This window comes from Nuphar pumila, chromosome 4 (genome assembly GCF_984573655.1).
Source record: "Nuphar pumila chromosome 4, dmNupPumi1.hap1.1, whole genome shotgun sequence".
Taxonomy (NCBI): Eukaryota; Viridiplantae; Streptophyta; class Magnoliopsida; order Nymphaeales; family Nymphaeaceae; genus Nuphar; species Nuphar pumila.
The window spans coordinates 135,934,778-135,956,017 of record NC_143252.1 but is presented as its reverse complement, the minus strand read 5'-3'; the positions used below and the strand labels follow the sequence as shown (position 1 = coordinate 135,956,017).

General features: G+C 35.1%; 1 protein-coding gene across 3 annotated transcripts; it reads right to left on the bottom strand.

Annotated features, from left to right (window-relative positions):
- Positions 1 to 219: 219 nt before the first annotated feature.
- Positions 220 to 20,926, bottom strand: LOC149841196 (uncharacterized). 3 transcript variants are annotated; one of them, XM_090003659.1, is made up of 8 exons: positions 20,506 to 20,926; positions 14,692 to 14,749; positions 14,526 to 14,606; positions 14,243 to 14,278; positions 1,431 to 1,670; positions 1,209 to 1,347; positions 727 to 1,071; positions 220 to 633 (listed from the first exon to the last, which is right to left on the bottom strand). In XM_090003659.1, exons 1-8 carry the CDS (start codon positions 20,673 to 20,675, stop codon positions 578 to 580), a joined length of 1,125 nt encoding a protein of 374 aa, XP_089859785.1. In that variant the 5' UTR covers positions 20,676 to 20,926; the 3' UTR covers positions 220 to 577. The 3 variants fall into 3 exon arrangements, with proteins under 3 accessions (XP_089859785.1, XP_089859784.1, XP_089859783.1); XM_090003658.1 differs by having other exon boundaries at positions 220 to 1,071; positions 20,506 to 20,713; positions 20,838 to 20,877; XM_090003657.1 differs by having other exon boundaries at positions 220 to 1,071.
- Between the last annotated feature and the right edge of the window lie 314 nt (positions 20,927 to 21,240).

Genomic DNA, 21,240 nt, shown 5'->3' with positions numbered 1-21,240 from the left:
AAAATGAGTTTTGTACCAGTATCTGATATGTGTATGCCTAATACGCAATAAGCTAGTGTATCAAGTACCAATGCGACTATGGGTTGTTAACACAAAAGGTGGCATATTAGTGTGAAGGTTTTTAGTTTCACTGTTGACATTCAGAAAAGATGCAAAACATCAGGAAGATCATACAAACAGGAAAACTGATATTCCTTAATCCAACCAAGAAGACGAATCTTGGCCAGAAGCAGAAACAACATATTTTTTAGTAGATAGTGCTAATTACAAGGTCATTATCTCACTTCATTTACAAAGCCAAGTTACCAAGTCGTTTGTTCCTGTACAATAATCTCAGAATCTGCAGGATGGTTGTCTTATTATGTTGATAGCATCATAATAACAATCGCCTTCAATCTCAACCATTTTGCCAATTTAACGGACATATTTACATATATGACATTCAAAACCCTCAATTCTATGGAGCAGCCATGCATTCTCCGTTGTTGCTAGTGACCAACATCTCACCATGAGGACAGAAATCCATTCCTCTAATTTCACGATATAACTTCCGCATAAATGATGAGTGCATTGGAACTTACAATCTTGAACGCCGAATGCGTTTGATCGCGTTAAAAGAAGCTGTTGTATGTGCTGAAGAAAATGCATGGCCAGGCAACAAATCAACATGTTTGACATCCCAACCTTCAATATTCTTTGGAACACACACATCGAAGAGTATTTTACCAAGCACGCCATGGGCATTGATGCTTGTGGGATTGGAGAGATGAGGTAAGCTTTCTTTCTGCTCATCCTGCAAAGATCCAGTGCCTTTGGTATCCAGGAACTCCACTGAGCTAGGCAAGAAAAAGTGATCACTCGGCCCGACAGCAACTCGTCCAAAACTCTGGTTTGAGTTCACTGCTGCTTTATGCAGATTGCAGACCGACTTGGATATCTCATTAGAAGCTACCCCGTTGCCTGAGCTTCCACCATGAGGTTGAGCATTTCTCTGGGAATAAAGAAAAGCTGATTTTGCTAGAAACTCAGCTACAGCAGCACTGTATTCTGTAGGGAAACATTTATAGTGTCCTGCAACAAATCCATCCATTACTAACAACAGTTTGCAGGTAATGATTTAGCAATGTGAAGATCTTGAAATCATTGTTAGAGGAAAAAATCACAGTAATAGATAAAGAAGGAAAAGGTAAAAAAAAGCAGAAACTAACCTACATGAAGTGAACTTTGCCATTTGACAAGTTTAACATCTCCACCAAGATCTTGCAAACGTTTCACAAAATCGCATATTGTCTGGTATGGAGCAAGCTCATCATCTTCTGAGCAGAAGACAAGGAACGGACCCATCCTCTGAATCAACAGGGAGATAATAAAATAGTGTTCATGGGATATAGATTTTTAAGGAATTTCAACAGTCTAGGTAGAGAACTTGCCACTGAAGCGTATAATGTTTGCCAATACTCCATACGTTGTGCCTCATGTCTGGTTAGGAACAGAGCATCCAAAGTAGAAGCAAATGCCTTCGCAGCCCATGAGACTAACCTTGGTGGAGTAGACATTTTTTGAACAGATGGATGAAGAAAAAATTTAGTGCCCAAGTCGCTGGTGAAGTCAATGGGGCTCGAGTCATAAACTTGTCCAGAGATGCAGTCTCTGATTAGCTGGTACTCACCCTTCACATGTGAATGATGTAATATTGTAATCAGAGAAAACATAACTTAGAAAATATTTGTAAAAGAATCTGACAGCTTCAAATTTTAAAATTTATTACTTAAACTTATGTGTCCCTGTGGAAAAAAAATAACGGCAAATTCTGTATCATGTCCTACCTTTTAGCCAAAATTCCTAAGACAGACCCATGTTTTAATCAAAATCATCAAAGTGAGACCTGGAACTAACTTCTGTCAGGCAAGGATACAGCAAGAATGTCAAACTTTACAGTTAAGTTTCCTAATCATAAAAGGACATTTTCCCTCAAGGATGAGTTAACTTTTATAACCCCATTCTGTAAACATTCTTAAGGCATCCTTTTAGCCAAAATTCTGTATCATGTCCTACCTTTTAGCCAAAATTCCTAAGACAGACCCATGTTTTAATCAAAACCATCAAAGAGGGACCTGGAACTAACTGTTAAGATTAAATGTATCGTTTTGTATATAGTATAATATATACGTATTGTTAAATTATGTATATATAAATATATATATATATATATATATATACATATACTTATATATATACATTCGTATATATATAAGTATATATATGTATATATGTATATATACATAATATATCTATTTTTATTTTTCTGTACAAACCAAAAACCCGATAGGGGTGTTTTGGTAAATCCACATGTACCTTTTCCTTTTTGCTTTTTTTCTTTTTCTTTCTTTTTCCCCTTTTTCCTTTTTCTTTTTACCTTTTCAGTTTTTGGTTTAAAGGACCATAAGGGGCCCCACCTAGCTAGTCGTTGGGGCCCCAACAGTCATATTTATGACCGTTGGGGCTCCCAACGACTAGAAGGGAGCCCCCTTTATGGTCTTCCTTTAAGCTCTCCTCCTCTATATATAGAGGAGGCTCCCCCTTGTAAATGTATTGGGTTTTCACCCTTCTCTTCCTTTTTCTTCAATAATATCCAACTTATGACTTTAAGTCATTTTCCACTTTTGAGAGTTTTGTGTGTGCACATTTAGTGTTTGTGCTTTTGGTTCTAGTGGTCACTCTTAAAGAGTGCTTTTTGCTCTATTGGTGCTTCCGCCTCTTTTTATTACATGGTATCAGAGCTTGGTTGGTGATTGGGCTTTTCTTTGTTATCTTGGAACGTGTGCCCTTCAAATTTTTGAAGAAAGGAAGGATATTTGGTGCTGATGGAACGTGACTCTAAAGTGGAGCTTTCTTTTAAGCTAAATGGGTCCAACTATCTCATGTGGGCCTCCGCGATGGAAAATCATCTAAGAGGTAAGAAACTTTGGGGTTTTGTTATGGGAACTACTCCCGAACCCTCTCTTGTTCTCACCAAAATCGAAAATGAGGTTGAAAAAACTTTAAATGACGATGAGCGCATCAAAGCTATTAATGATCATCAATCCAAAATTGAGGATTGGGAAAGTAACCATGCCAAAATTTTGGCATGGTTTATGAACAATGTAGATCTTAAAAATTGTGCTAATATTGCCAAATTTAGAAGGGTCAATGAGGTTTGGTTTTTCCTTAAGGGTATGTATACCCAAAAGGATCTTGCTCGACAATTTTTTTGTCAAGAAAAAATCTGTTCCACCAAACAAATGGATATGAGTGTCCGGGACTATTTTAGCTCTCTAACCCCTCTTTGGGATGAACTTGCTCTTCTTGAGCCTAAGTGGGTGGCTCCGGAAGATATTGAGTTAAGAAGGGAACAAATTGAAAATGAGCACTTTTTTCAATTTCTTCATGGTCTTCGCCCGGAATTTGAACAAGTTAGGGCATCTCTTCTCCATAGAAGCAAAGCTCTACCTATTGAAGACGCCCTTGCCAAAATATGCCAAGAGGAAACTCGACTTGGCTTAAGTGTTAAGAGTGACGAAGTTTTGGCCGTTACTAGGCCCGGATCAAATGTTAAAGCATATAGACCTCCTCACTTTAACAAAAATAACAATGGGCCTAGAAAGGGAATAATATGCCATTATTGTAATGAACCAGGGCACATTAGACCGGTTTGTCCCAAACTTAAGGGAAAAGTAGCCGCGGTTGGAGAAAATTCTCCAAAGAAGGAAGAAGAAAGTGCCAAAGAGGGAGATATCAAAGAAACTCTTAATCATATCTCTGAAGTTCTCCAACATCTTCTCAAGACTTCTTCTTCAACTTCCGGAGCCGCCATCGCCTATTCTTCATCACCTCCAGGTATGTGGATACTAGACTCTGGTGCTTCTTTTCATATGACATCTCATAAAAATTCTCTTTCAAATGTTTTTTCTGAACCCATATCCTCTTGTGTTTCAACGACCGATGGAACATCATTTAAAATTGAAAGTATTGGAACACTTGATTTTAAAAACTTTTTTGTTCCTAAAGTAAGAATCGTTCCAAAAATTAATTTAAATCTTTTTTCCGTTTCTCAAATCACCGATCATGGATGCCAAGTCTCTTTCTCACCTAAAGATTGCACCGTGCAGGATCTCCAGTCAGAGAAGCTGATTGGGCAAGGCCATAGAAGGGGTGATCTCTATTTTATGGACTTTTTGACTCTTCCATCTAAGTCATCTTGCAATCTTGTAAAAGACAAAAGTATTGGAATTTGGCATGAGAGACTTGGTCATCCAAATTTTGTAAAAATGTCTCTTTTTCCGTTTTTGAACAATACTTGTAAAGACAATCACATGACTTGTAAAGATTGCATTTTTGGGAAATCTAAAGCTACTCCATTTCCTCAAAGAAGTTACTTTACCACTCGGTCATTTGAACTTGTTCATTCCGATGTGTGGGGACCTTCCCCTATTTTGTCTAAAGGAGGATTTTCGTATTATGTGGTCTTTATTGATGACTTCACTCAATTTACGTGGATTTACTTCCTAAGTCACAAATCCGAAGTTTTCTCCTTCTTTAAACAATTTCATGCAATGGTTAAAAATCAATTTTTGGGAAATCTATCTATTCTTAGGTCCGATTCGGGAGGCGAATATATGTCCAATGATTTTCAAAGCTATTTAAAAGAAAATGAAATTTGTCACCAACGCTCTTGTCCCAACACTCCGCAACAAAATGGTCTTGCGGAAAGAAAGCATAGACACATAATAGAAACTACAAGAACGTTATTAATTTCAAAAAATATCCCAAAATCCTTTTGGGTCGAAGCGGTTCTAACCTCAACATATCTTATCAATAGAACTCCTTCATCCTCTTTGAAAAAATTTTCTCCATTTGAAAAACTTTACAATATGTCTCCCGATTATAAAAGACTAAGAATCTTTGGATGTAAATGCTTTGTTCTAACTCACAAAAATGATAAACTTTCTCCTAGGGCTATTGAATGTATTTTTTTGGGATATGGCGAAAAACAAAAAGGTTATCGATGTTTTGATATACTTAAGAACAAACTTTATATCTCAAAAGATGTCACATTCCTTGAAGAGGAAAATGGTTTTTCGCACCAACCAAATGAAAATATTGATTATTCCTTTCTATTTGACTTGTTGCCTCAAGAAAACATCATAGATAATCATATTGATCCTAGTGAATCCCTTAGTGAAGATCATTTTGAACATCCAAATGATGATCAAAACTTAGAAGAAAATGTTTCAAGTCAAATACAAGTCTACTCTAGAAGAAATGAAAGGAATCCTCCTTGTGCCCTTGAAAAATTCTCTCAAAGTGAGTAAATCGAAGAAACCTCCCAAAGAAAATCAAATCGTATTTCCAAAGTACCAAATAGATTTGTTTCTTATGATTCTTTTTCTCCTAACTTTCGAGCATGCCTACTTGCTCTACACTCCTTTTATGAACCATCTCATTACAATGATGCTAAACAATATGCTCATTGGAATGAAGCTATGGAACTAGAACTTAATGCTCTTAAAAGGGCGCAAACTTGGAAAATCATTGATCTTCCTATTGGCAAAAAACCCATTGGATGTAGATGGGTTTTTAAAGTAAAAACTAAGAGTGATGGTTCATTGGAAAGATATAAGGCTAGGTTGGTAGCCAAAGGATATGCCAAGAGTATGGGGTAGATTATGATGAAACTTTTGCCCCTGTTGCTCGAATGACTAGTGTTCGAGCACTTATTGCTATAGCCTCAGTTAAAAAATGGTCAATCTTTCAACTTGATGTCAAAAATGCCTTTTTGAATGGTGATTTGAATGAAGAAGTTTATATGGAACCGCCTCCAGGTATGAATTTAAATGGAAAAATTTTGAAATTAAAAAAGGCCTTATATGGACTTAAGCAAGCTCCTAAAGCTTGGTATGACAGGTTTAGTAATGTATTAATCAATTTAGGTTTTTCGTCTTGCTATACTGACACTGCTCTTTTTGTTAAAAGGACAGGTGACTCCATTATTATGCTTCTGCTGTATGTTGATGATATGATCATCACTGGGAATGACAAAAAAGGAGTAAATGATGTTAAGTCTATGTTAAAAGAAACTTTTGATATGTCTGATCTTGGATATTTGAGATATTTTTTAGGAATTGAAGTGGCTTATTCCGCGCGAGGATACATCTTATCTCAAATGAAATTAGCTGCAGAAATTTGTACCAAATCAGGAATATCTGATGAAAAGAAAGTTGAGACTCTCGAATTTGTCAATGCAAAACTGAGACTTGAAGATGGTGTTCTTCTTGAGGATCCAACCCCCTACCGACAATTAATCAGATCCCTCACCTATCTATCCATCACACGTCCAGATATAGCTCATGCGGTTCATGCAGCAAGCCAGTTTCAGCATGCACCTACTTCGGTTCATATGGCGGCCGTAATGAGAATTGTGCGATATATCAAAAATACCATCTCCAAGGGACTCTTCTTATCCTCTTCCTCATCTCTTGAATTGACTGCTTTTACTGATGCTGACTGGGGAGGAAATCCCAATGATCGTATCTCAATCATGGGTCTTTGCATTTTTTTAGGTGAATCTCTCATTTCGTGGAGATGCAAGAAGCAGCAGAAGGTCTCACTATCATCTACTGAAGCTGAATATCGGGCTATGGCAATGACAACTATGGAAATCGTATGGCTCAGAAGTCTCCTTGGTGACATGGGCGTTCACATTTCTACTCCCACCAAGCTCTGTTGTGATAACAAAAGTGCGATATACATTGCCAGCAATCACACCTTTCATGAGCGGACCAAGCATATCGAAATGGATTGTCATTATGTTCGAGACGAATATCTCAAAGGGACCATCACATTACCATATGTCACTTCAGAATATCAACTGGCTGACTTCTTCACCAAGGCGCTCCCAACTCCACGATTCATGTTTCTTCTTGGCAAACTTTCGGTCTTCTCCCCGTAAAGTTTGAGGGGGCATGTTAAATTATATATATACATATACTTATATATATACATATACTTATATATATACATTCGTATATATATATATATATAAGTATATATATGTATATATATATACATAATATATCTATTTTTATTTTTCTGTACAAACCAAAAACCCGACAGGGGTGTTTTGGTAAATCCACATGTACCTTTTCCTTTTTTCTTTTTTTCTTTTTCTTTCTTTTTCCCCTTTTTCCTTTTTCTTTTTACCTTTTCAGTTTTTGGTTTAAAGGACCATAAGGGGCCCCACCTAGCTAGTCGTTGGGGCCCCAACAGTCATATTTATGACCGTTGGGGCTCCCAACGACTAGAAGGGAGCCCCCTTTATGGTCTTCCTTTAAGCTCTCCTCCTCTATATATAGAGGAGGCTCCCCCTTGTAAATGTATTGGGTTTTCACCCTTCTCTTCATTTTTCTTCAATAATATCCAACTTATGACTTTAAGTCATTTTCCACTTTTGAGAGTTTTGTGTGTGCACATTTAGTGTTTGTGCTTTTGGTTCTAGTGGTCACTCTTAAAGAGTGTTTTTTGCTCTATTGGTGCTTCCGCCTCTTTTCATTACACGTATATGTTCACATGTATATATATTTTTATATATATACAATATGTATATATTATATATATTTATTATAATCTATATATATATATTTACAATATATATATTGGGGACTAAGTCAAATCCCAACGGCTAGAATTCTAGCCGTTGGGAGGCTTCTCCTTTTTTGGCTATTGAGAGGACTTCCTCTCCTCCTCTCCTCTACTTCTTCCTCCATTTCTCCTCTATAAATAAAAGGGTTGAGAGTGTGACAGGTAGTATTAGGGTTGTGTATTATTATTCTTTGAAGTATTGTAGTGAAGCTTGAATGTAATTTTATTTTGTATTTCTTTTCGTGCCCATTATGAATAATTTATTTACATTTTGATGTGTATCATTTAATTATCAAGTTTGTTGTTCAAATGTATAATATTTTGAATATTGGAGATTATCATGGAGTGCATTGGAATATGCATCATTTCGTGACATGGTATCACAGCGAGGCATCGGAGACTTGGAAAGGATTTTACATTCTGGTATGTATCTTTGGCTTCTTGTATTTTATATGTATGGTAAGTTTTAAAAGGAGTTATGTTAAATAACTATATATAGTTATATATATATAACTATATATATATTTTGAAGTATGTGAAAATTGTTGTGTTTTGATATGTTTTAGATTATGGATATGTATAGTGAAAAACTATATTTTACAAAGATATATCTACTTTTACACAACTCATTTCATTTGCATAATATATATATATATATATATATATATTGTGTCTTATTGCGTATCCCCTTTGTGGGATTTGTGATTGTGTTCTTTCAGAACACTTCTTTTCTTATTCCCTTTATGGGTATTGTGAGTGTGTTCCTTAGAGAACATCATTGTAGTTATTAATTCAAAGTTGAATATGTGGCTTCTTAAAATATTATGTGTTTTTGCAAAATACTAAAACTTTGGAATTTTTAATATATTATGATATAATCAAGAATGATCTTTTATCGTGATCTATTTTTGAATATATTATTTCATATATATTGAGCGATATTGTTCTATTAAATAAAGATTATTTTCAAATAACACGTATTGGATTAAGATTTTCTTTTTGGTATATGCCTAAAGAAGAGTTTATTGAATGGCATAAGCATGACTTGGTGTCATATAAAAAATAAGTTTATCTTTTATGATTTCTCTATTGCGTATAGATATTCTACGTCATGCTTATTGAAGAATGTTACATTATGAGAAAAATCTATTGTTCAGTGTGATCATATATATGGATATATGGGGATTTTTATGACTCTTAGGGAGTATTTTATAAAAAACATCTATATTGTTTTTGTCTTTTGTTCCTCTTTGTGAGGATTGTATGTAGCCCTTAGATGGCTCTTTGTATCTCGCCCACTAGTGTTTTTTTATTTGTGTACTTGTGCACTAGTGCATTTATGTTTTTTTTTATATAACTCTTGAGAATCTCCATTTGATTGTCTTCAATTGCTTCATAGTAGACTTATGATTTAGCTCTAACTTCTTGTCATATGTAGTCTCTTTAAAGAGATTTATTGATCTTTTGTATATGATAATGCTTAGTGCACTTGTTTCTCATTAATGGATTTATGATCTTTTGAAGGATTCTCAAACTTCATAATTCTGTCACTTCTATGAAAGCCTTTATATTAGGTATGACTTGGTATTTGCTTATACAAGTTTATGAAAATTGTGATAAGACATCATGTATTGCATATAATTGCATCCATTGACATATTGCTGTGCATGTGATTGCACTAAGTTTTTTTTGTGCTAAGGTTTTTACCCAACTTATATTAATTTTGATTTGAAACTTGTCTTTTTAAATCGAATATTTGATCTGAACTCACCTATTTGAAAATTGAATTATATGAGTATGTATTGCCTTTTTATAGCATTTTGATTTGTTCATCACAAAAATTTATATAATGCATCATATCTCTTGGCCTTGTTATTTTTTATTCAGAGATGTTGGGGTGAGTTGTGTGCACCTCGTTTTATGTCAGTTTAGACTGTCAACTTATGGTTTGGCTCTAACTGACAGTTGTTTGATTTCTGGATCTGAATGTGTTGCATCACTCATTTGTTGTATGATCATTGTTATTATGGATGATTATAACTCTGTTTATGTGTGATGGTTATCTATTTATGAAACCATGAAGTTTTAAAAGATTGTTAAAATTTTTATTCTTATTGATAGCATTAGTTTGTTTTTTCATTACAAGCTCTCTTACCTTTCCTCCTATTGTGCCTCTTATCTAAGTGTCATTTTATATAGATAAGAGATGTTTATTCAACCTTCGTGTGTGATTTTAACCCATTGGTGGTATTATACTCTTGACCTAGTCGCTGATACACTTTATTTCTAAGTGTCATTGTACGTAGACAAGAGATGTTTATTCACACCTTCGTGTGTGATTTTAGCCTATTATTGACACTATACTCTTGATTTAGTCGTTGTTACACTTGATTTCTAGGTATCATTATATGTAGACAAGAGATGTATATGTAAACAAGAGATGTTTATTCATACCTTCGTGTGTGATTTTAGCCCATTGTTGGCATTATACTCTTGATCTAGTCAGTGATATACTTGATTTCTAAGTGTCATTATATGTAGACAATAGATGTTTATTCACACATTCGTGTGTGATTTTAGCCCATTGTTTGCATTATGCTCTTGTTTTAGTCACTGATACACTTGTTTTAAGTGTCATTATATGTAGACAAGAGATATTTAGACACCTTCGTGTGTGTCTTTGGCCCTTTAATGGCTTGATGTTTATGTTCTTGTTCTAGTCATTGATATACTTGATATTTGAGGTTTGAAGACTTAGGAGGTGATTGCTTGTGTTGGTCAAACTAGTGTTTTAATATGCAAAATTTATTTATTGTGATGTATGAAATTTTTAAAATCTATTCGTAATTTTTCTAAACTCATTTTCTCTTCTATGAGAAATGGTTGTTAAAATATTTTCATGCATTTTTCATTATATATACTTTAGTTGCATGAGTGGATTCCCATGATTAATTGTCTTGCATAATTTGCATAAAGTTATGTTTTTTCAAGCATATATTCAATAAACAAATATATATTATTTTTTGCTTGTTTTGCCCTTTGTTGGCTCTTTGTATTGTCTCATAGTGGACTTGTGCTTATGCACTTTTGTGCATATATTGCACCTTCGTATCTTTGTGTTGTCCATGCTTGGACTTGTATGTGCTTTTGCACTTTTTTTCTTTTTGTAATTCTGCATATTTCATTACATACTTTTCTAAGCATCTCATTAGCACAATCTCTTATGTGTATGCCCATAGTAGCTATTGTGTGTATTTGACACTTGGTATTATCTTTTGAAAAGTTAATGTTTCTTTAACACTTTTGTCTTTTATGTCTTCCGCTGTGTAAAATTGTCTTGTGATTTTAACTCTTTTGTAAGTTCTTTCTTTAATGATCATGTTTTTTATGTGATTAATATGTGTATTCACTTTAAATAATGCATATTTTCATGTATGATTAAAATGATAAAAGTTTATCTTATTTGAAATTAATGTTTTGTTCTCTTTAAATGATGTTAAATTAAATAGTTTTTATATTGTGTGCTTGGTCATCCTCTCTTCATAATAAATAGCTAATATTATTATCCTTTGAAATCTTCTTAAGATATATTTTTGTATAATTGAGTGTTTTGTTGGCTCTATTTACAGGTTTTCAAGGATTGATGATAATTAAAGATCCCTTATGTAATGGAGCATATGATAGAGCACCTCCCGAAGGAAGCAATGAATGAAAGAAATTGATGAAGACAAATAATATTTTATGTAATGGGTTGCTTATTTGTATTTGCAAACTTACAATGAGTCATTGTAAGTTTGAGGGAGAGTTGTTAAGATTAAATGTATCCTTTTATATATATATATATATATTGGGGACTAAGTCACTTAGTCCCAACGGCTAAAAATTCTAGCCGGAGAGCTAGTCAAACTTGTTGGACTAAAACCCAACGGCTAGAATTTTAGCCATTGAGAGGCTTCTCTTTTTTTGGCTATTGAGAGGACTTCCTCTCCTTTACTTCTTCCTTCCTTTCTCCTCTATAAATAAAGTGTGTGTGTGTGTAAGGTTGAGAGTGTGGTGGGTAGTATTAGGGTTGTGTATTATTATTCTTTGAGGTATTGTAGTAAGGCTTGAATGTAATTTTATTTTGTATTTTTTCATGTCCATTATGAATAAAATTATTTATTTACATTTTGATGTGTATCCTTTAATTCTCAAGTTTGTTGTTCAAATGTATAATGTTTGGAGTCTTGGAGATTATCATGGAGTGCATACCATTTCGTGACAAGAATGTCAAACTTTGCAGTAAGTTCCGCATTTTGCCCTTACATAATAAAAGGACATTTGCCCTCAATGATGAGTTAACTTTGATAACCCCCATTCTGTAAACATTCTTAAGGCATCATGTTCTTGCACTGCTCACAGTTTGAGCATCCGAGAAAGGCGGTCAATTTTTCCATGTCCTTTGCATTTGATCTACTTGGGTTTATCTAGATAATGTTTGTAAAATAGGACCATTCTAAGAAAAGGGTAGTTACTTCATCTGATGAAAAAAAGAGAGATGGGACTTTTTTGAGAATGTCATAGAGGTGAAACCTGATCTGAAATCATAGGCAAAATATGGGTATCATATGGAATTTCTTAAAATATTAACAAGAAAAGGGGACAAAAAGGGCGTCTAAATATATTTGCAACATAGAAAGTCCAGGTAAGATATCAACTACAGAAAGCGTTGGATGTCATAGCATGAAACCAGCAACTCTTTCACCACACAAACATCTTACTGGCAGTAAGCACATACCAACACACTGATAATGATATTCTGATTCTTACAATCATTAAGCAAATTAAGTGTCCACTTATTGGATGAGTTTACTCCAGTGACTGGATTGATGTTACAAGGAAATACTAATATCTTTATTAAATGTATATCCTGAAAAGTCAAGACCTATTGAAATGGCAGTGTGTCAGGTTTTTGGATTATGGTTAGGGAGTTGGTGAAACTTCTGAAGTTTGTCTGGAAGATTACAGCACAATTACTTCTGGAAGTGTGTCCAAGAGGCAATGATCATGTGAAGATGTTTAAGACATAAAACAACCATTTGAGAATAGCTTAATCAAATTAAGTGATCAATTTGTTGTTTATAGGCCAGTTCCTGGGGGGAAAGAGATGCTTCCAGCTTAGAGTGCACCTAAATCAGCTTACAAAAGATTCCCATCTTCCATGCATCACAGCTCCACCCCCACCCCTCTCTGTTGCTCTCTTGCATGTGTGTCCACATATACATGCTTCTTTCGTGTTTTATTCAGTTTTTCAAACTGTCACAGAAATTGTTACCTATAGACTTCCAAAATCTGGACAAAAATGATACTTTCAGGAGAACCCAGATCAGCACCCACTAGATATTTCAAAAATGCAGAATCACATCAGTCCCATGTGATTTTACCAAATCTAGACATACTGAGCAATTTATTTCAACAACTTCATGTAATAATCATGTCCTCAAAAATCCGTTCTTTTAGGACTTGTTTCTACTAGAAACAGGGTGAGAAGCTGCCTTTTCCATCTCCAGCTGTTCATGCCCTGCCACCTTTCTCAGGAAAAAAAGAGGTTCTCCAAAGAATGGAAGAAGCATTTGCAATATATTTCACTAGTCAAACTCAAACTCAATCCATTATTTTTATCATAGTCAACACCCGTCATAAACTGAATTTTATCAAGTTAAAATCACATTATATTAAAAAAAAAACCTTAGTTTCATGTAACCTCAATTTAGCACATTTTCCGCCTATCACAATAATTTTATGATATTTCCATCCAGAGAATCAAAATTTTTTATAACATAGAATTTACTTACCTTTCCAAAAAATGCCAAGATATTCGTGTATCCCAGAGGAAACATAAGTCAGTTTTATCTCCTAAAAATTGTGATGCTAATCTTATCCCCAATACTAGAAAGTCATTATGGCTTTTATGCATGAGTCTAACATCATATTCATGTGAATTACCCAGTGGGTTTTACCTGATTCAAAAAACAAACCTTAGCTCTGAAAAACTTAGACATCTCAAAAAATGATGGCTTTTGAGAATGTCTCACTTTTTGTTTTGGAAAGACTATCAGAACTACTACAAGGAGGGCCGAGCCATTGAAGGCCTGAGTTGCACGATTTAATCTTGGCACAATAAAAAATCTCAGCTTGGATTATTCTACGCATAACTACGATATGGATAGACTTATCATTGAATAGCCTGTTTCTTCATTCAAGCCATATGTGATACTAGAATCTCAATGTCAAGTTCATAGTTTTAATATCTCGAAGTTAAACTAATACCAGATCAAAACTGACAACTCTAATCCATAGGAATTAAAGTTCACACTATAAAGACACTAGCATTCCTGCATGTGATGTAATGAATCTAGCCACCATGTTGAAAAAAATTTCTGCAGATGTGACCATGCAATGTCTCATCGCATTCTCTTGTCATATATATTTCCCTCAGTCTACAGTTTTACTTATTCCACTTGCCCGAAAAGAGACTAAATAGAATAATAAATAATCTTAAAATTCTGAAAGGTTGTGAAAATACCTGGCTTAAACGCCCTTCAATATTCCCATAAATTATCTGAGAAAAATCTGTGTTAGTACATCTTAGCAGGTAACATATAAATGTAAATATGCTTAGCTACATGTACCCATGTTGTATGCACAAATGCTATGGTGAGGTGCACACATAGCATAAAGTCGAGTAACATGGACTCTACCAAATCTACAAGGACACTAGCCATATAAATATAAAGTATATGTATGTATGTATGTATGCATGTATGTACGTATGCATGTATGTATGTATGTTTAAGTGCAAGGAATACCTGAAGAAACTTGTACATGCAAGCTTTTGTCCCACCAGAAAATGCAGCTAGAACAACAGGACATGGTTTGAGCTTGACCACCTGCAAAGAAAGTACAGATACAAAACTGCATAGGTACATGTTTGAAAAATAGTCTTCCTATTATTTCTTAGGAAACAAGACTGACCTTGATAAGCTCGTCCATGATGCTAAGTGCAAGCGACATGGCTTTGTCAGGGAAAAACCTATAAATTAACCATTATTTAGTCATACTAAACAAACAATATGCAGATCTATTCCAAATAGGTTTATGCTCCCTCAAAGAAACATATTCACATGGATTTCAAAACTCGCAAAATCCTTGATATGAAAATTATTGGATTTATAACACAATAAGTGACAAATTCAAATGCTAAATTAGAAAAAGGTTAAGAGGACAGAATGTACTTAAAGGATAGAGGACGATAAATGCATATATTAGAATCAGTATTACTAAAGAAAATTTAAACTAGTAGAATCCAGTGTTACAAATGTTGTACTGTATTGAATATGATATATTGTAGCATTGTATCAAAGATTCAAAATACAGTATGAGACCTTAGCATGTTGAAGCACGTTGGAACTAATAGTTTACCAATGCATTTTCTTTGCTTTTACTTTTTTCTGACTTTTTGAAAGATTGCTGAATCTTTAAGCATTAATAGGGAATTTTGACCTTATTTTCCCCACTCCAGTGTTCTCAACCCTAAAAAATTCAAAATTTAGATTTTCTCTAAAATTTAACCTTAAAAGGCTAATTTGCATGTGATTTTCAAGAGATTGCTCTATTCCTACCTTGGAGAGGCCCAAGTCATGTATGACCAGGCTAGATCTACAGATTTAGCGGAAGAGGTGAAAACACTCACGTGCGACTATACCTACATCAAAATACTTGAAACCAAGATCCATCACTAACTTTTTAAGGTATTTCAGTTCCTTATATTTGGTCTTCTGGGTCTTTTTCCTTGAACAGACCAAGGTTGCCAGACTAGGAAGCGGATGCAGGAAACAATACATGAAGCGGAAGTGTGAAGCGATGCATTTTAAAATGTATAGGAAGCGGGAAGCGAGGAATAAAAAAAGCAATATACGAATTAAATGGGAATAGAAATGAAATGCAAATAAAAACTAAAACAAAAGTGATTATTCTTAAATCTCATGATTTTTTAGTGTCAGAATTAAACTTTTAACAAAATCTAAAAATGATTACTGCCAATTTAGAGAAAGCATATGAAAGTGAGTGAGAAGTGTAAGAGGAAACACATAAAAAACATGAAAAGTAGAGTGAAAAAATATATATAAAGAATAGATGAAGTGTGTGAAAAACATATGAGAAGCATGAGAGAATCGAGATTCTCATCAAGTTTCAGAAGCTAGAAGTATCGTGTTTCCAAAGCGAAATTCCAGGAAGTGGGCTTCCCACCTATCTAAGAAGCCTCCGGTAACTCTAGAAGACACTATGCAACTCTCGATACTATAAAGGCAAGCTCAATTTATGTTTCAGGAATTTATTGATGGCAATGAGAGAAATACCATCGTTAAAGTGGTCTTTATGTGTCAGTTGTCAAAGTCATGATAGAATGTGTTCTCTATGCAACTAAATCTAGCCATGTAATATAAAGCTTGAAATGTCACTTACAAATAAAAGCCAATCTGTAAGGCAGCACAAATTTTTACATATTTAGATAAGACATGCACATAAACGATAGCTAGTTTGCAGAAAATCAAAAGGAAGAAAAACCAATACTAAAAGCTACTGAAGACAATGAAAAGCAACCACCAAAAAATTAAGCAAGACCAACTATCACAACCAAAAGATGTACATCCACTACTCATCAATTAAGAGTGGAGAAATATCTTCCTCTAATATGCTATAATTAGATCTCTTAAATAAAAGGGAAATGCAATAAGAATTAACCAAGGTTGTCAAACTAGGAAGTGGAAGCGAGAAACGATACAGGAAGCATAAGCGAGAAGGCATTTTAAAATTTATAGGAAGCGAAAAGTGAAGTATCAATTTGAAAGCGAAATAAGAATAAAAAATGAAGCAATATGGTAACTGAATAGGAATCGAACAAGAAGCAAACAAAAACTAAAATAAAATTGACTATTCTTATATTTCATGATTTTTCAGTAAAAGAGCTAAATTTTTGTTAAAATCTAACAATGATGGTTACCAATTTAGAGAACGTACATGGGAATTGAGTGGAAGCATGAGAGAATACATGAAAAACATAAAAAGAAACGTGAGAAAAACATATAGGAAGCATATACCATGCATGTGGGAAGCATAGAAGAAGCGTGAGAGAATCGAGGTTCCCATGAAGTTTCGGAAGCGAGGAGTATCACGCTTCCAAAGCAAGTTTCCGAGAAGCAGGCTTCCCACCTACCTAAGAAGCTTCCGGTAACTCTGGAATGAACAAAGTAAGGTTTTGAACCTGCTTTGCTTTCATTATCATCAAAATCTCTCAAATCTCTGTTTTTTTTAATAGAGAAAGCCCCAATTTATACTAATACTTGCACAAATAGGTAAGAAGCCCCAATGTATACTAATACTTACACAAGTAGGTAAGCTTCATTAGAAACCATATAAGTACATATCTGGATAGAGCTTATCAGATACATCAACTCCCACCTTTTTATGAATATCAAATTCTTCATGACCAAGAAGATATCATTCGATCAAATCTTATTATATATAACAAGTCAAAGTTCAACTGGCCTGATGGCCCGCTAAACAACCTCATAATTGCCTCAAACAGTGGTTAACCATTGGTCCACCAAGTATAGGCCTTTGAATAAGCTTACAAAAAAATGAAGTCTGATATTGATGGCCAAAGTTAAGTTCTGTCAAAGCCTTGAAGTGATAGGAGCCATTTAACAGATGTTCAAAAAATATATGTATTTGGCAGAAATTCTTCTGAAAAGTTTAAGTTAAATTGCTTATTTCACCATGAACTTTTCAAGTGATGATATCTATTGGAAGCAACATTATATTTGGCATTCACTTCAAGTTGAAGTAGACAAGTATCTTTTGCTTCACTTTGCATAGAAAATCATTCACTTTGGAGTTAATGCTAGAAGCAAGAGGAACCCAAAGGTATGGAAAAAAAAGTTCTCAATGTGAAAAGAAAAAGTAAAATGTAGTAGAAACATAAGTTTTTGTTTGGATGTGATTATCATGATAAACATCTTTGGCTTTCTCAAATATCATGATAACTGTAATGTGTGTGTTCATATTTGATAAAATTGGGAGAGATTGGAATGATCAAATTTGACATTTTGAGTGCATAACAATATTATCGTCATTACTTCAATCTATCAACATTTGTTGCGGCTGCAGATGTGGGTGCGGATGCGGCGATGCAGCACTTTAAAAAAAAATGGATGCAGGGTTGCGGGGAGGGTATATATATATATATATATATATATATATATATATATATATATATATATATATATATATATAACAGTTTTAAGTTAACACTACGTGTATGTGTGTGCATTATGTATTTATAATTTTATATATAATATAGATAAAACTGGACTTGGTTAGGGTTAACTAAATCTATTTTTGAAAAGAAATAGACCTCAGAGTGGTTGACTTCACCTGACACAAAGGAGTCGTGTCCAAGTGTTGCACCTGCATGGGTGCAGGTGTGATGTGGGTGCGGTGCTCTGTTAGAAGAGTTTGTATTACATAGATCATAAACCAAAAGTTACTTGTTTTGCAAAATATCTAATTCATTTATTCACTAGAAAATATTCACTCTTAGTTTTCATTTTGTATATTGAGATAATTTTCATGATATAAACCAACAAAACTAAAACTTCTGAAATAAGAATTTCATGATGAAGAAAATGTTGCCTTTACTTGTGTCACTACATATGTGACAAGTGCAAACTTGGCAACACCAAGGGTCTAACAGATGGGTAGAGTTGCACTATCCTATTCAACGCCTGCAGGATTTGAATCTTGCCTGCAGCAACCCGGATACACCAAAGGATGATTAGTCAACACATCTTCCTGCAACTCGTTCCGTCTAAGAACTATCAACATTAAATGACCATTTGACACATTAGACAAAGCCATCCATGGAGTTTGCTGCATATAACTGGAAGAGGCCTTCCACAATGATCCCATGTTCATTTCTCTTTGAGTACATCAATCATGTCAAACATTTCGCAGACCCATTTGCTTCACTTGGATTTATTCCTTTCAACTATGCCTGCTCCAAAAATTCATTATCTTCATAACTCATGATCCAGCCCCTAAAGTTCAGCTTTTTCCTAAGAGAATAAGGGTATGTTTGCATGTCACAGAAAAGGCCTTCTTTCTGCGGTAAGAAGGGCCTTTTCTGTGGGGTCCACATGTGATGGTGTGTCAAATGCAAACAATGGAACTCTGTTCCACGCAGAAAGTCCCCCGTCTTCCGATTATTTTCTGCGCTTGACCCCTATTTACTGTGGAAACGAAGTCTGATGGGGGTGGCCAGACTGTGTTTCCGCGGTAACACACTCTGCACTAACTTGTGCACTGCAGGTGTTTCCCCACCACATAAACGCCCCCTAAGGATGTGTTTGCTTGTCACGGAAGAGGGTGCCGCGACACCTTTCGCAGAAAATGAATTGGACCAACCCCCCTCGATGGGAACTGAATCTGTGGAAAGGGGGATCCAGTGCAAGGTTGCCAAACTAGGAAGTAGAAGTGGGAAACGATACGGGAAGCGGAAGTGAGAAGCGATGCATTTTAAAATATATAGGAAGCGGGAAGCGAGGAATAAAAAAATAATATAAAAAATGAATGAGAATCAAAATGGAATGCAAATAAAAATTAAAATAAAAGTGATTATTATTAAATTTCATGATTTTTTAGTGTAAGAATTATTTTTTTAACAAAATCTAAAGATGATGACTGCCAATTTAGAGAAAGCACATGAAAGTAAGTGAGAAGCGTGAGTGGAAAAAATGAAAAGTAGAGTGAGACAACACATAAGAAGAATAGATGAAGCGTGTGAGAATCGAAATTCTCATCAAGTTTCAAAAGCGAGAAGTATCGCCCTTCCGAAGTGAGTTTCCGGGAAGCGGGCTTCCCACCTATCTAAGAAGCTTCCGGTAACTCTGGTCCAGTGTGTAAAATGAGGGCTGCTTTCCGCGAGGAAAGCAGCTCCCACATTTGTGTTGCATTGTGGGGACCGCAAAAATGGCACAGGTGCCCATGCATTTCCGTGGAAAACTCCTCTTTTCTGTGACATGCAAACAGGCCCTAAGGCTTGATCCTCATTATAGAAACAGAATCTCCCTAGACCAAAACCTACATGACCAAACAAAACCATTTCACGACATATACCAACAGCTAGACTCATGATCAACTAATTTAACAACGATATGCTCCCAGTTCCCACAACACTAGATTGTAATCGATAGTTGCATCTGGTAGAATAAACTGCTGACGAATTGTTGCAATTCATAGTTCCTGCTACTCCAGATTGTGCATGACCAGTTACAAGTTAGCACCACATAACTGAAATAAGAACAACACCCTTATTTGGAATCAAAACTACATTTGCAGGTCATCTAGCCTTCTTCGTGACCGAAAACAACAACTCAAACAGTAAGTACCCAATCTATTTAATCCCTACATCAAACTGAACAGCAAAGAATATAAGTACGCAATTGAACAAAAAAGGGCAAAAAAAACAACAGAAATCAACACCGATAATCGTATAGACATCAAGAATTTGCAAAAAAGAAAGAAAACTCACAAAAAAACAATCATCCAGATCAATAGACTAAAACGAGCCCGAAAAAGAAATTCCACAAAAAGATCAATCAACTCAAATTACAGGCAAAAACGAGCAACAGAATCTGACCAACACACCCAAACGCCCAACCGAGCGAGAAAAAACTCAAACCGCATCAAACATCAAAATTTAGAGATACCCAAATAAGAAAAACTTACAGATTCAAGAAATTGGAGTGGCAGACCAACGAATTCCATCCGAGAGAAGAGTACAGCTTAACGTACGGTCTCACGTGCTTGTCCTGACTAGACATCCAAACGAAAGCCACCACAACTCCTTTCGCACCAATTTCCTTCCTTCCCCAATAGAAGCGACCATCTCCCCACATCTTATTGTGGGTGTGAACCCAATCGATCAAGAAAACTCCTGCGGGTGCGCGACCAATCGATCAAGAAACGCACAAAAAGAAGGAACAGCAGAGTTAAACGAAAAGCCGGCGACGGAAAGGCGAAGAATTCACAGAGAAGGCGAGCTTCTCGTTAAAACGGACCGCCATCCCTTAGTGGTCATTATCCATCGCACAATCCAAACGAAGGAATCTAGCAAACCATATCGAGCCGACTAGAGAGAGAGAGAGAGAGCACGCGCCAGGAAAAATGGGTTGGGACGCTAATTTCCTCGTCGTTTATTTAGTCAATTTTATTTTATTTTATTGTTTGAATCAATGATTATTATTCATTTTTTGCAGATAATCTCAGAAAATCATCTCACTCAATTGCGAGCTCATTGACCTAAAAAACTAATCAGGTTTGCCCTTGTGGTAAGGAACGTGCGCCCACAAGGACTCTGCTCATCTGGCAGGGACGACTTGTGAACAGTGTTGTGAGTATCGGTGCGTACCGGCAGAAAATCGATACTAGGCTAATTTTTAATCAATTTAAAAATGCTTAAAA

What these genes read in the sequence shown, in the direction of transcription:
- LOC149841196 (XM_090003657.1), bottom strand. Translation starts at nt 20,675, where the DNA reads ATGTGGGGAGATGGTCGCTTCTATTGGGGAAGGAAGGAAATTGGTGCG. An exon ending in TCATGGACGAGCTTATCAAG is followed by an intron (nt 14,607 to 14,691) that starts GTCAGTCTTGTT and finishes CTTTCTTTGCAG; the next exon opens with GTGGTCAAGCTCAAACCATG. An exon ending in TTGAAGGGCGTTTAAGCCAG is followed by an intron (nt 1,671 to 14,242) that starts GTATTTTCACAA and finishes TCACATGTGAAG; the next exon opens with GGTGAGTACCAGCTAATCAG.